The sequence below is a fragment of the Hyperolius riggenbachi genome, chromosome 3 (genome assembly GCF_040937935.1).
Source record: "Hyperolius riggenbachi isolate aHypRig1 chromosome 3, aHypRig1.pri, whole genome shotgun sequence".
Taxonomy (NCBI): Eukaryota; Metazoa; Chordata; class Amphibia; order Anura; family Hyperoliidae; genus Hyperolius; species Hyperolius riggenbachi.
The window spans coordinates 108,190,877-108,207,392 of NC_090648.1; the positions used below are offsets into that span (position 1 = coordinate 108,190,877).

Genomic DNA, 16,516 nt, shown 5'->3' on the forward strand with positions numbered 1-16,516 from the left:
AGCTGCAGGACCAGCGACGCAGTATTGCGTCGCCAGCTGCAGGCTGATTAATCAGGAAGCAGCCGCTCGGGCGAGCGGCTGCTTCCTGTCAATTCACAGCGGGGGGCTCCGTGAATAGCCTGCGGGCCGCCGATGGCGGCTCGCAGGCTAAATGTAAACACAAGCGGAAATAATCCGCTTTGTTTACATTTGTACGGCGCTGCTGCGCAGCAGCGCCGTAAGGCAGATCGGCGATCCCCGGCCAATCAGCGGCCGGGGATCGCCGCCATGTGACAGGGGACGTCCCGTCACTGGCTGCACAGGACGGATAGCGTCCTGTGCAGCCCTGATCTCCGGGGGGGGGGAGCAGGTAGGAGAGGGAGGGGGGAATTTCGCCGCGGAGGGGGGCTTTGAGCTGCCCCCCCCGCCAGCCACATGCAGGCATGAGAGATCGGACCCCCCCAGCACATCATCCCCCTAGTGGGGAAAAAAGGGGGGTGATCTGATTCTCTGCCTGCTACATGATCTGTGCTGGGGGCTGCAGAGCCCACCCAGCACAGATCACTCAGCACAGCGCTGGTCCTTAAGGGGGGGTAAAGGGTGGGTCCTCAAGTGGTTAAAGTCTTTGGCGGTGCCCTTTTCATCCACCCACAGCTGGCGCCCTGTTTTCCTGCTACTGTAATAACCTAGATACCTGTTGCCATCAGGGCTAAAAATAATCAAAATAAGCAATGAATTTCACATTTTTTCTACCTTGATAGAGTTGAAATTGATTTTGAGTGGTCTGATATTAATCTGTATGCAAATAGCAACAAAATTTGCATCAGGATTGAAAAATTACTATTTCGTTGTTCACCTCCATGCAAGTCTGGAGGTCTTGTGGAGTATAGTTGGAGCAAGGTGGTTACTTCCTCCAGTCACTAGAGGGCATAGCCTGCTATACAGTGCTGCAACCAGAAAGTGGAGCCTTTGTAAAGAAAACATGTTTCTGCTGCTGCGATTACTATACAGTCGCACCAAAACTGCCATGACAGGTTGCGCCATGTAGCATCGCTCTGGTGCGACCAAATCAGCGAGGCATAGCTTTCATCGAAAGTATGCCTCACTTCAGGGGGCTACTGCACATGATGCACTGCAGCTCTTGCAGTGCCATGACGAGAAACACAACAACACGTCGCACCACGGTCAATGTGATGCGTACATCAAATAAGGGCGTCGAGAAAAAAGGGCGCGTGGTGTAAACGATAAGCAGTATTATCGTTTATAAAAATATTGTGTAGAATTTCGTTTACAAATAGTGTTTTAAGAATTTATAAATCATTAAATAATGTGTATGAAATCGGCAATTCTTAAAACGTTAATCTTCCCTGTTTCTAAACTGAAACTTATAATTACGTTTGTTAAAAAAACCAGTATTATTTGTTTAAACATTATAATTATATATTGTTATGAATAATCTTGATTTATCGTTTATTATTATAATAAAATGTGAAAATATTGTTTATAACAATGATATTAATATAAGTACATTCATAATAACTGTTGATTAGTATTATTAAAATTGTACTAAAACTATACCTAACCCTACTCTCACACAGAACCCTCCCTGTACCTATCCCTAACCCCTAGACCCCCAGGTGGTGCCTAAACCTAAGACCCCCCTGGTGGTGCCTAAACCTAAGACCCCCCTGGTGGTGCCTAAAACTAACCACCCCAAAGCCCTCCCTGTAACTATCCCTAACCCCTAGACCCCCTGATGGTGCCTAAACCTAAGACCCCCCCTGGTGGTGCCTAAACCTAAGACCCCCCTGGTGGTGCCTAAACCTAAGACCCCCCTGGGGGTGCCTAAACCTAAGACCCCCCTGGTGGTGCCTAAACCTAAGACCCCCTGGTGGTGCCTAAACCTAAGACCCCCCTGGTGGTGCCTAAACCTAAAGCCCCATCTAGACTATGGGACATTGTAGCGATCCGGCGGTTCGATTAGCCGCCGGATCGCCTCTTCCGCGTGCCCGCCGCGTCCCCGCTCGCCGCGCGTGCGCCGCATTCGATTCCCCACTCGTGCACACTCGTCCCCGCCGGCGCCGCTTATCTTCCGCTCGATTCCCTGCCATTGTCCCCTCGCGGGGAGCGAGCAGGGAATCGGCGCTGCGGAGATCCGTCCTGTCGGATCTTATCAATCGAGCCGCATTAGCGGCTCGATTGATAAGGAGCATCGCGGCCGCATCTACTCATGTAGATGCGGCTTAAGACCCCCTATGGATAATAATGTTTTACAAACATTAATAAACCCCTAGACCCCCTGATGGTGCCTAAACCTAAGACCCCCCTGGTGGTGCCTAAACCTAAGACCCCCTATGGATAATAATGTTTTACAAACATTAATAAATAAAATATTTAAATAAAAAAAATTAAATAATTTTTTTGAGTGGATAATAATGTTTTAGAAATGTTTTACAAATAGTGATTGTAAAAAATATATTGCAATTTACGTCATGTACTGATCGCTTTATTTTGTGAATAATAATGTTTTACGAACAGTAAGGGTTAAAATGTTAAATAATGTTTTAATTAAATAGGAAAAATATGTTTAGTATTTTTATAAACGTTATTCGTCACGGGCTCATTTTCTAAACGTAAATCACCACAAGCACAGTTATAAAACATTAAAAATCTCCGGGCGCCGTTTGTAAAACGTTAATAATCTCCGGCGACCTTTTTTCCCTGTTCGGCGCCCATTAAATGATATTTATAATGGGAGTGAATGGGGCGCCCTTTTTGTCCACTTGTCTCATGCGCCCAAATCTGCTGCTTCCCAATGGGGCTATCACTACTTCTGCGAAGGCATGTGCCATTTTTAGATGATGCAACATACCACATCAAGGGGCCTGATGCCACAATGCTACAGTGCAGAGGCGGACATAGACCCATGCAGACCAGTCAGCCGCATAGGGCCCATGCAGCTGCACCACAGTTTCAGGGCAGGATTATTCTTTCAGCTCTTCTCTGTGTATTTCTCTCTGAAACCCAGGAAGAACAGTGAAATTTGCTTGTGGCCCAGTCATGCTACACAAGTATGAAATGTGTGCTACATTAAAACAGTGCCTAGCAACCTAGATTTGTGTACTTTTATGTTATTGACATTATCTGGAGCCAGCCATAATCTGTTATGATTATGGCCACTCACACGGGGCCCCTTCATTTATTCTGCAGTGCACAGGAGCCCACTAATGGTTTTGTGAACCTGAACTGAAAAAAATTAGAGTATCTTTAATGGTAAAAATCAATCTTATTGGCCTAGGGAACATATATTCCCTTTCACCAATTAGTGCTGCAGCAGATAGTGTCGGAGGTGTGCACAGGAGCAAGCTTAATCGTGCACAGGCGTGCTTCAGCTACATTCCTGGCCAAGATGACGTTACACTGGACATCGATACAGTATACTGTAGCTGAGAACAACAGTAACTAGAGTAAAAAGTGAAAATATTAGTGCACTGTTGGCTGTACCTGAACTGGTCCCATAATAATAACTCAATCACTTTTCCCTTCACGTTCTCTGATTAAAGGGAACCTGGAGTGAGAGGGATATGGAAGCTGCCAATTTATTTCCTTTTAAGCAATACCAGTTACTTGGCAGTCCTGCTGATCCTCTGCCTCTAATACTTTTAGCCATAGACCCTGAACAAGCATTTGCAGATCAGAGGCTTGATTCACTAAAGCGTGCTAACACAGGTAGCATGCCTAAAAGCTTTGCACGTGCAAACTAGGGTGAGAAGTAGTTTGCACGGGCAAAGCTGTTACTGATTGTGCGTTATGTGGTGCGCGCGGAACGTTGCACCGGTGTGTGCGAAACGTTGCACCGTCCGCCTGCAAAGTACGCTTATCAGGCTATTTTTGCACGCGCACTGGTGCGACGTTTCACGAGCAGCGCTGAACTTTGCGTGTGCGCATATTAGCGCGTGCAAAGCCACTTTGCACATGCTAAGAGGCTTTTCACTGCCGTGCTAACACTTAGATTAGCTGCATGCTTGGTCCAGATACAGGATTCAGGCATTACTGCAGCCAAATACTGTAGATCAGCAGGGCTGCCAGGAAACTGGTATTGTTGAAAATGTAACAAATATGGCAGCCTCCATGTTCTTCTCACTTCAGTTGTCCTTTAACTTTCATCAGGAGATCGTCGACTCATGGAGAGGGCTGGCAATTTATCACATATTAGATCTGAAACTATAGGATATGGAAAAATGGGGAGTAAAGCCAACAAATCAGCTCAATGACTAATAAAGTTTCAAAAAGAAAATGTTATTATACAAAAAGACGTACACACATACACATTTACATTTAAAAATAGCTAGGTGGCCACCCCGCAACCAAGCCGGCGTCCTCACACACGTGCACAATGCCCCCAGATATTGGGATCCACAAAGAGCTCAAAATTGGCATATTCCAGTTATTATTGGGGGGAATCAACTGGGAGTCAAATTAGCAGTATGTTCCACCAAATTCCTGGGAATAGATGCAAAAAAATTTTCAGTAGCCACAGGCTGAAATCACAAGCAAGGTTGTTAGTAAACTATTCCAGCATACTCAGCCGCAGTCACTATGAAGGACAAGCCTGTATAGCGTCTTGTTAGTGCGGAAGCAGCAAAGTCATTAGGAAGCTCAAACAGCAATATAGGTCGCATCAACAGCGTGTCATGCAAGCATGGTGTCTATTGTAGCTTACCATCCAGGTGTCAGCAAAGGTCCATGTTGGATATTGCGACCATGTTACCTCATATAAATGCCACTCCACATGCAGGTGAATGGATGTGTGGTAGATAGTATGGTCCCCAAGATAATGGGGTCCTAAGAAGTGATGGTTAGATCAAACCTAAAGAGGATCCAGCCCAGATTGGCTACCGTGCAGGGAATGGTGAAGGCTGTTGGCACCTGTAATGAGTCCCCAATGAGATTGTCTGTCACATGACGGTGGATCCTGCGGTTAGTATAGAGCTGTGCTGTAGGAATCAGCTTGAGGCGTGCGGCGTAGCCCGGCAAGGTGGCGGGGGCCTAGCAACCAGCTAAAAAGATGCCATGCCAAAGCCGTCCGACATGTTTCGCTGGCAAACGGCCAGCTTTCTCAAGGAAGGCGTGATGAACAAAGTTGTTCATAGGCAGAAGCCTTTTGAAGACGCCGCCGGAGCGGCGGAAGTACGTAGGCTCCCAGCAATGCCTGCGCTCCCTGCCCACCAGCCAGAAGCAGGAAATCAAATTCACCTGCGTTCCAGATGGCGCACAAGGGAGCGAGCGAAGTGCTGTGCCTCACCCCCAAACCCCCACACATGGAGCGCAGGACTGGCAACAACACTGCGTCCACTGCGGGAGGAAAGGGGGGAGGGCAATCAGAGCCAATAAATGCTTAATCAAGAAAAATTCTCACATAAGGTGGTGTGTGAACAGAATATACTGTATAGCTGACACATCCAACCATAAATATAACTAAACACATAGATATAAATGTTAGGTGGCCATAACAATATCTCATAATTACCAAATCTTTATATTTGACAGATAAGTATAGCTTTTACAAAAAAGTCATACCAATGCCCAATGAATACATTAGAAAAACAGTCAAAAAAAAGGGAAGAGAAGAGAATGGGGGATCTCAAACCCCCAAAACTCTCCCAGATAATTTTGCTATTAAAAAAAAAAAAAATATATATATATATATATATATATATATATATATCAAAGAAATGAAATAGATGAAGCAGTGGGATACCGGGTATACATAGGAAGGAGGAGGAGAGCTCCGCAGACATTCAGGGCGGCAGAAACGGCGCATAGCCAAAGGATTCATTAAGTCCTGGGGGCTCAGTAGCTGACAGCTCATAGATCCATCGGGCCTCCCTCTGCAAAAGTAGCCGATCCAAATTACCACCACGTATCGAACCGTGTATACGATCTAACCCGATGAAGTGGACCTGGTCATGTCTGCCGCCATGCGCGGTTCTGAAATGACGAGCCACTGAAGTTAACACAGACAGGTCAATTTGGCTATTATCCTTGCTCTTCTTTTTACCCCGGATACTGGTGACATGCTCACCGATCCGGGATCGGAACTCCCGTTTGGTCTTTCCTACATATCACATATTAGAAGCAACGGAGAAAGACTTACCCAGAGAGAAAAGCCCGGATTGTATTATAGAACACATCTGAATCCACATAGTCTAAAGGAGAACAAATGACAGCAGATGCTAGTTGTTAGGTGATGGATAATCACTGCCAGCACAAAATCTAACAATGTGGGTTGTAGTGGTAGAATTAAACAATTTCTTATGTATATGCGCGATCCAATGAAACATTTTTTCCATGTGCAGCCAGTACAGATCAGTGGATGGCAAATTGAAGAAATGGGTCATAATCAGATTAGAATACAATGGGCTTGATTCACAAAGCGGTGCTAACTGTTAGCACGCTTGTGAAAAGCCACTTATCAGGCCTAAAAATCCTTTCCGCACACTAATTAGAGCTTGCGCGCAAAGTGCAAAACTTTGTATGCGCAAAGGCCGGTGCGCAAGAAACTTCGCATTGGGTGCGGCGAAAACGGCGCACCCGATGCGCCTATAACGGCGCATTGGATGCGCCCTAAACGTTGCACCTATGCGCGATACTTTGCGCGCGATCTGATTTACTTTGGTGCGTGCTAAGTACTTAGCACCCTACTTAGCACACCCAAAGTCTTTAGGCGTGTTAACTAGGTTAGCACCGCTTTGTGAATCAGGCCCAATGAATGAGCCATAAACAGAAACGTGTTGCAGATTGGCTTTCTGGCAGGCTGCATCCAGTAGCTTCTTATTGCCAGGAGAATTAGAGTTCCTTCCCCAGCACAAAGCAAATCACCTAATCTAGCCCTTTACTAAGAGAAATGAACTGTTTGTGGCCAGTGCTGCAACTTTGTCAGAAGACATTTCTATCTCTACCACCCTGTCTTGACCACTGTTTTTAAAACATATTGGGGAGGAAGTGGGAAAGGAACATTGAAAATAGTCAGGAATTGATAATGAAACTGTAGAGCTTTAGTGCTGCAATGCTGGCCACAAAGAGTTAATCTTTCAGCAGCACAGAGGAGATGGATGGTGTAACCCTCTTTTTCTTCTAAAATAGGCATTGTGGGAGGTTTCTTTTTAGTTACAGTCACAAGCTTATTACAACATGCAAGAAAGCTTCCTATTTCAGATAAGATAAGGACACAATGACCAAAAGGTAATTGAAATCCACCCCCCTTAAGGTCCGTACACAAGCCGGACTGGAGGCAACGACGGGTCCGTCGTCACCTCCCGCTGGGTAGGCATTCCAGCGACAGTCCGGCGTGTATACAGTATGTCGGCAGACTAATACGGCTGTTTCTGAGCAATCCGCCCGGCGGATCGCTCAGAAACAGCCGTATCAGTCCGCCGACAGACTGTACACACGCCGGACTGTTGCTGGAACGCCCACCCAGCGGGAGGTGACGACGGACCCGTCGTTGCCTCCAGTCCGGCGTGTGTACGGACCTTTATGCTGGGCATACACAGAGTTTCTAGTCCTTATCAATCGAGCCGCTGATGGCTCGATTAATAATATCCGACAGGTCCGATGACCTGCCGGATAGATTCCCCGCTCGATCCCTGCCGGCGGACAATAGCGGGGAATCGAGCTGCTGATAAGGAGCGCCGGCGGGGATGAGCGGGAATCGATCCGCACGCACGCGGGGATGAGCGGGCATCGAGCCAGCGGCTAGATCCGGCGCGTAATTGTATGAGTGTATGCCCAGCATTACAGTGGATTTCCCCCCACACAGTGAAGTAAGCCTGATCTCTAGGTGATGTTTGCTGGGGGAGGAACAATAAGCTGTGGCAGCAGTGAGAGAAAATTAACACTGAGCTGGGTGGGATAAAAAATTAAAAAGGGCAGAAGCCAGCAGAAATATTCTTTTCTTTTACTTTTCATATCACATTTCTCCTAAATCTGACAGAGAACACTAAAGACAATAGGATAAGTAAGCTAAATAAGTACCGTAAGTACTTATTGCATTATTTTTTTCTGTAGTTAATCTAGAGTTTCATCCCACTTTAAGAACAGAGGTAAGAGAAGTATAATAATGAGTGACCTGCTTACTGACCATACATGAGACGTAACGCCTCCTTCATCTTGACTATGGAGCGCTCTATGTCTTGCAGAGCTGTGAATAGTGCCTGCTTATCATCACATTCCATGCCTCTTACTGCCTGGATGATCGCCTATAAGAAAGACAACAATCAGCTATTCAGCATATTGAATTTTCCTTAGTTGTTTACACTTTATAAATGAACCATACACTGTTCTATGGTAAACCCATGACTTCACCAATGCATAGCTCCCAACTGTCCCTCTTTTGGAGGGACAGTCCCTCTTTGGGAGCCCTGCCCCTCTGTCCCTCTTTCCCCCTCATTTGTCCCTCTTTCAGGACTTTGTCCCTCTTTCTATGTAAATATATATTTCTCTACTACAAAATGTGTTTGTTTGGCTCTAAACTTTATCCCCATCCTTTAAATTGATATATTACGAATTTTAAAATGTTAAAAGGAAGGAAAATGAACCAGGATAGAAAGGACCAGTGTGGTTTGAATTATACTGTAAAACAACATATTTTTCTTATGAAATCTTTATGATATGCGTGACTAGGGGCATGACAGGGGCGTGGCTTAAGTGTCCCTCTTTCTCATCTCAAAAAGTTGGGAGGTATGCCAATGTACAAAAGATCCAACTATTTATTTCGTTTGCCCAGCAATCACCGTACAGTCATACAGGCCGGCCTAGACAAGTGACATTCACACGTGGGCTATTATCCGGCGTTTACCGATAATCGCTGGCGATCACTAGCACTTATTAAAGCGCTAGTGCAATTTTAACTATATGGCAGTGATCTTACTGCCACGATCGTCTGCGATTTGTGATTAGCGCTAAACTAAAATGCGCTACATGCAGCATTTTTTTTTTACAATTTTAGAACGATTGTGATTGCAATGCTAAAAAAAAACACTAATCGTGATCGCTCAAAAATCACGAAAGTGTACAATGAAAATACGCGATCATCGCGTACAAAAGCTGCGCCAAAATGCTAGCGTTTTGCAATTGTAAGTGTGAATTGGCCCTAAAGGATAAATCCAACTCAACCATTTGCTTCATCAGGTTAACAGGTTGGCGTCTCACGCTTCCCACCCCCAAAGCATTCTGGGAGACCAGGTATATTTTCTTCTGGCTTTGGAGTTCTCAGTAACTAAACATTCTGCAGAGAGCACCTGGCAGGACAGCAAATACTGACTAAATAATTTATAAATAAATAAATATTTTAACAAAATAAGCAATTTGATTAATTTAGGTTATTTTCACTATAATTCCTCCTGCACAATCTAAACTGAGAACTAGGGCTGACCACACGGAAGGATTGCAATCACTCCTGACCATATCAACTCAGGACAGTGAAAGTTTTTTGTATGGAAAAAATGGGTGTGCCACTTTAACTTTGTCTCCCTGCCCCGCCTTTTCACTACAGTATTTATGGGAGGGATAATACGGTTTGCCTTGCCTGGAGCCAGAAACGGCCCTGGGTGTGATCCACATGAGCCAGTGAGCCAGTGTGATATTTACTTTCATTATCAGTGTGCCTGGTTTATTTCTGCACTCCGTGATGTAAGGCCTTGGTACACAGTCACATAAAGTACACAGAGCGGTCAGATTACTCAGCAAAGCCCGATGTCAGTAAAAAGTGTATAATGTTTAGCTGAAGCTGATTAAGTCCATGGTGGCAATGGGGAAACACAGAAAAACACAGATAAACCGTATCTAGGCAGCCTATGTTTCACCAGCGTCATTGTTAGACATTCCCGGGATCTGTTCAATAAACACATTCTATGAAGATCTGATAAGACCTGCCCTGTGTATCGGTACCTGAGACGTTACGCATCTTTCAGTTGTTTTTCATAGCGTGTGCTCACCTTGACGCCAGGAATGGCAGCTAGTTCTACCAGCAGTGTGACTAGCACAAAGCCCTGCAGGCTATCTCCCCCGGGAAGAGACACAATGGTGGACAGGTTGCTGTGGACGAGACAACAGGATCAGCATCTCACCGGATGTCACTCCTACAATCCCACTTTCAAAACCGGTTTACAGATCGAGGGGTCACTAGCAAGGCCGGATTTATACTTTGTGCCCCTAGGCCAAGTATGTTGTGGTTCTCCTTCCATGTGCAGCAGCACCCCTCCCATTCCATGTGCAGCCCCCCTCATCCATGTGTACCATCCATGTACAGCAGCACCCCTCCCATTCCATGTACAGCCCCCCTTTTATGTGTATCACTTAAATGAATCTCATGAAAAGCCACCTTGAGCAGCAGTTTCCCTTTTCCATGAGTTGCTCCCCATTTTCACCCTCCTCTTTCATATGCAGCAACTCCTCTTTCACATCCAGGTGCCCCCATGGGCTGCTGCCGCCCAAGACCCGGGCCTTTGTTTCCTTTCCAGAAATCTGGCCCTGGTCACTAGTGTTAAAAAGGAGGGCAAATTGGAACTGTTCTCAAACCATAACAAGATTTCTAGTATAAGAGAGTTTAACATTTGTGTTATCTAGAGATCTCAGTCCACGTATTATAGCCCTGAAATAACTGCATGCATCTTGTCAGCTCTGCTCATGTTGTCTGTGCGTTAGGTTGGTACATGTAAATTTAGTACTGCTAATCTGGGCGTCTATTGAGTGCACCCCGTAATGAAAGGGACTGAAATGTACATGATATTTAACTTTTCATTTCCTCATCCTCAACTCACCTGACCCATATCAAAACCCCACTATTTACCCTAAATCTATGCTTACAAGGGCCGTTTAAAGTGCCCCTTGGCAAACTTAAGCTGGCAGGCCCCTCTCCCTCCTCCTGAAGGTTAGTCCTCCCCTTCAGTGTAGGTAGCCAGAAATTCAGTATAGCTAGTCAGATGTCCCCTCCCCCCCTTTCAGTAAAGGTAGCCTGATGCCCCCTTTCAATATAGGTAGATATACAGTATGTAGCCAGATGTCCCCTTTTCAATATAGATAGCCAGAGCCCTTTCAGTGTAGGTAACCAAATGTACCCCCACCCTTAAAGCGGTACTGAAATATGATACAAAAAAAAAAAAAGCTTTCAATTACCTGGGGTTTCTGCCAGCCCCCTGCAGCCTCCCTGTGCCCACGCCATCTCTGAACGATTCTCCAGTCCCCTGCCGCAGCTCAGTTTCTTGACCGCAAGTCACCGTCAACTGTGCCTGCACGACCCTGGCCATGTGTGTCCTCATTCGTGTTCCTTTGCAGGTCCAGTACAAAGTTTTCACATACTGCTTCTGCTCAGGACGCTCCTGGCAAAGGGAGAGCGAACGAGGAGGCAAAGACCGTCGACTAGTAAGTCGGCTGTTAAGAACAAAGCTGCTGGGGGGGACCAGAGGATCATTCAGAGACTGTGTTGTGTCTGATCATCCTGCCTGTAAATTTGCACTGCCTCGCTTGCGCAGTGTGATCCTGGGCGGCCACATTTCTATTCAATCATGCTGCTGGCGCAAAATACCCCAAATATCTCCACAGCCTCACCTCCTACACTCCCCAAATTTTCAAGGTAGAAGAGTACCTCCTGAACTACCTCTGTGCCAAATTGCAACCACAATGTGGGAGGGGTTTTACCACAATATTAGCCATACAGACCCTCCTGATGATCCGTTTGAGAAAAGGAATAGATTTCTCATGGGAAAGGGAATATCAGCTACTGATTGGGATGAAGTTCAATTCTTGGTTACGGTTTCTGTTTAAAACAAAACTTGACTTTTTAGGAACCACTATACTGATAGCTCTTACTTTAATCCAATGCTTAAACTTAACCCTTTCCCTACTTAGGTGAACTAGAAATCAATCGAGTTTGACTATCCTGATGAAGTACTGTTTTCCTTCAAGATAAGGAACAGAGGTCCTAACCCTCACCCTTGACCTATGCCTAACCCTCACCCTTGCCCTATGCCTAACCCTCACCCTTGCCCTATGCCTAACCCTCACCCTTGCCCAATGCCTGACCCTCACCCTTGCCCAATGCCTAACCCTCACCCTTGCCCAATGCCTGACCCTCACCCTTGCCCAATGCCTGACCCTCACCCTTGCCCAATGCCTGACCCTCACCCTTGCCCTATGCCTAACCTTCACCCTTGCCCTTTGCCTAACCCTCAACCTAACCTACACTCTGGAAACAATGTCTAACCCTCTCACATCTTTCAATCTAATATTAACCTTATAATGACCTAACTAAACCTATTTGATGGCGGGCCGCTGCACATGGAGACGAGGTAGTACATAGAAGGGGTACTATCGGTATCCTAAAATCATTTTTAATATTTTCCCCTGAGCTAATGCCAGAGCTGGGGGTGTCTGCTCAGTATGAATACAAAAAAAATCAAGATAAACTGATATTTATTTCACAATTTTTGATACTCCCAACAACCCTGTTATATCTGGGCAGCGTTAATTCCCGCCACTTTACCGATCACTCAGAGAGAACAGCTCTAATCCATGCTAAACTTCCTACATTTCAACACAAGCAGATATCATAAACTTCAAAGAGTTTTATAAAACTAATTGGGCTTCACTCACTGTATTGTCAGAGGCCTTCACAGTGGTCCCCAGGAGCATGTAAAGGAAGGAAACCAACAATTAGTATAGACAGAAGGTTGCCAAAGGCTATCCAGGCCCATAAAGGCTTTTAATGTACCAGAAATTGCATTGTGTAAGATTTCACAATAGAAAATGCTGTGTTCTATTAATACAACTAAGCCTAATTTCACATATTGGGCTTGATTCACTAAACTGTAATAACAAGCGCAAAACCGCTAGCACGGCCGTGCTATGAGCTATCACGGTTTACTGAATCGAGCCCATTGTGCGGTGCAATGGTCCTGTGGCAGGAGAGCCTGGGGCAGGCTCCTGTGCATAGTACCTTAAAGTTTAGTTTGCTTACAGGGTAATATGCATAGCTCCGCCCATGCTCAGCGATGCACTCCCTGCTGGACAGGAAGGACGTCACTGGATTACTGTCGCTCTGCATAAGCATACCACACTGCAAACGTGATCGCTTGTGCACGCTTACCCCATTACCATAGACTTGCTTTGCTGCATAATCCGTGCAGTAGGCACAGATCATGCGGCAACACAAGGCAGAGTTTGCAGAGGCCTTGCGTTGATTTCGCTTCTTCTGTCGCAACGCCATAGAGTGTAAGTCTCTATAGACTTACATTGCTCGCGTGAGGAACTGCGGCGGGGGAGAGTACTGTGATCACAATGAAGCACGGTAAGTGTGAAAGTAGCCTAAGGCGAACAATTTATATGCTGAAACCGTACAATTCATTTAAAGCCTAGCTCCGCCCATAACTGTTTTCAGGGAGAAGGAGCTAGACAGAGCAAGAATGTTCGAAGTAGCTCTGTCATGTTTTTACTGCTGTCTCGGTCGAATTTCGCTCATTTCCTGTCGCACCCAAAGGTGTCATAAAAGACAGGAAGGACTCTGAAACAATGCAGTCATATTTTTTTGGTCTTCTTTAGTGGGAAATAGTGAAAATTTCTGTTTTTTATTGCTGTCTATGTCCCTACTGGAAATTCAACTCACTCCCTGGTCTTGAGAATTGGAAGGGAGAGAAGATGTTCCTAAAAACAGAGGTAACAAAGGTGGCCACACACACCATAAAATTTTTGATATTTTCAATTCAAAAAATACAATACATTTTTTTTCTTTAAATAATTGTAGCATTTGAAAAATTTGACCAATTATGAAAAAAGATGATTGAAAGCACTGACAATTGCTTGGGTCTATACATTAAGAAAAAAAATGATCAGAAAAATCCACTACCCGATAGACTTGTGTCAAAAAAAAAAATGGGAAATTCTAATTTAAAAAAGCTTTTGATTTTTCTGTACAGTCAATCGTTTTTATCCAATTGCTATACTATCAGATAATTTTATTGTATGGTGTGTGGCCACCTGAACCCACTCTCTGTCCCTGGTCCTGAAAATTGCAAGGGAGAGAAAGTTTCCATAAAAACAGAGGTAAATAGAGGTTCTAAGCCTTCTTTACTAGTAAAAAAAAAATAGAAAAAAGTAGCGTTGGGCTTCCAAACATGGACTGGTCATGTGGCGTTTAAGTGGATAACAGAAAGCTGAGCTTACCCTTCTGGATCCTTCTTTTTCCAGTTGGCCAAGACAAAATCAGTATGGACAATGATGAGTGGCAGCCCAAGTGTTCGGGAGAGCTGGTGATAGGGCACTGCCAAAACACGAGGCAGAACCTGATAGAGACATAAAAAGCTGCATTCATCAACATACATAGCAGTCAGGGCCCTATTTCACTATGTTGTGCTTTGCCATCTGATTCTGATCACTAAGCAGCAGCAGGAAATTTGGGTGTTAGGGGCTAATGTAATAGTATTAGGGCAGGGCGCCCAAATATAATGGGGATTTAAACTTCAGAACTCAAATCTCTGCTGTGGTGAAATCATCCTATTTTCACCTGAAGAACATTGCAAAAATCAAGCACCTCATACCCCAGAAGATCTGCCAACCTTAGTCCACGCCTTCATCACATCCCGACTGGACTACTGCAATGCTCTCTACACTGGCCTTCCAAAAAAGGTCTTGTACCGCCTACAGCTGATACAGAATACTGCTGCCAGACTGCTAACCAACCAACCCCGTAACTGCCACATAACGCCAGTCCTGCATTCCCTTCACTGGCTACCTATAGAATGGAGGGTCCTATTCAGGATCGGCCTACTGACATTTACATCCCTGAATAATCTAGGCCCTGTATACATGAAAGATATGTTACAGCTGGGTAGCAATCCCCGCATTCTCAGATCCACAGGTTCTAATAATCTAGTCATACCCAGAGTCCACTTGGAAACTTTTGGTCCCAGAGCCTTCTGTCATGCTGCCCCTACGTTTTGGAACTCCTTACCTCAACAGATCAGGACAGCCCCATCCCTGGACGTGTTTAAATCCAGGCTGAAAACCCACCTGTTCAGTCTGGCATTTGCAGAAATATAACTTTTGTTGTGTGAATACTTCATCCTACTAATTACTGAATCTGAGAGAGCCTAAGCGCTTTGAGTCCTATGGGAGAAAAGTGCTATAGAAATGTTATTGTATTGTATATGGGGCATCATTCTATAGTGCCATCACCCCACACCGCTCAGTTCCCCCGGTGTCCACCTCTGACCGCCTCATGCGCAGCCTTTTGACGTGCGCCTCCTCCAACGAGCTCCAGTAGTCGGGAGCAGGGGTGTAGCATTAGGGGTTGCAGAGGTTGCAACCGCATCTGGGCCCTTGAGCCAGAGGGGCCCCAAAGGGCCCTCCCTCAACTGCAGTATTATCTCTCTATTGCTCCTGTGCTGCTCATAATAATGACTTCTATAGATTGAATAGTGGTAATCATTAACACACAGTTTCCCATCCCCTTCTTGTACATCTGACACTGTAGTTGCCATTAGAAGGTTTTGGTGCGCCGTATAAGTTGTTAAGTATAGAGTGCTTAGAGTGCCCCAATGTAAAACTTGCATTGGGGCCCACAGCTCCTTAGCTACGCCACTGGTTGGGAGCTCTCTGCACTTGCACACTAAGCTAATTTGCTACCGTGCATGCTCAAAATGGATTAAGGAGGGGGACAGCGGAGGAACGGCGGAGTGTGGGATGATGGTGAGGGCCCAGGAGGACTTCAGGGGGCTGGGCGAAGTCCCAGGTAAGTAAATGGACAATTATTTATTTCACTTAAGGTTGCCTTCAAGCTGTGTACAAACACAGGAGGGGAGTTAGATGTAGAGAGATTGTCCAACCACTCACAGGTTTTCATTCTTGGTTACAGTATGAACAAGCTGAGCACTTCTACTATGGACAGGGAGAAAAGCACTGCAGGCAAGCCAAATGATATCGTTTAGGGGAAACAAAAAGAGACTGGACCTGTTCTACCACCCTAACCATTCCTTGCTGCCCTCACCTTAGGAAATGTCTCTGGTTAGATAACAACACCACTCTCCCATTGAGTAGATTGTGATTCAGGCGTTAAAAATAGTATTGTGTTTGTTAAATTAGACATAACCCAGCCTGCTATTGTTTACCAGATTTCAAGGACTTAACATCTTAATGTTGCACACGCAAATCAAAATGAGGAAAACAAGACTGCATAATAGCAAGATGCAAAATAGCTTTCTCCAATTTCCAGTAACTGAAGTCACAATGGATTGCTACACTAAAATCAGCTTGAGGGCATATTCAGAGTGGAAGTGTGGAGAAATGTTTGCCTAATCACTACTGCTGACTGGTGGAGGTCGTGTGTGGTGATGACGGGCGCTTTTAGCAGGCAATCAGGGGTGCTGACTGCTACTTGGCCTGATTGACAACAGCTAGTCTTACAACTTTCTAGTATTTTGACAAATGCACTATACACATGTTAGAGGCAGCCGATAATGACTGTCAATAATCCAGCGTGCAT

At 45.3% G+C, this 16,516-nt stretch overlaps 1 protein-coding gene across 2 annotated transcripts in view; it reads right to left on the bottom strand.

Moving 5' to 3' along the window:
* IDO2 (indoleamine 2,3-dioxygenase 2) overlaps positions 1-16,516 on the bottom strand; it is a 63,899-nt gene that overhangs the window by 20,617 nt on the left and 26,766 nt on the right. For both annotated transcript variants that reach the window (XM_068272341.1, XM_068272342.1), the window contains exons 4-8: positions 14,200-14,318; positions 12,634-12,648; positions 9,978-10,077; positions 8,123-8,240; positions 6,137-6,188 (exon numbers count right to left, since the gene is read on the bottom strand). In XM_068272341.1, the coding sequence (XP_068128442.1) occupies positions 6,137-6,188; positions 8,123-8,240; positions 9,978-10,077; positions 12,634-12,648; positions 14,200-14,318 (404 nt within the window). The remainder of the gene's footprint in view (positions 1-6,136; positions 6,189-8,122; positions 8,241-9,977; positions 10,078-12,633; positions 12,649-14,199; positions 14,319-16,516) is intronic.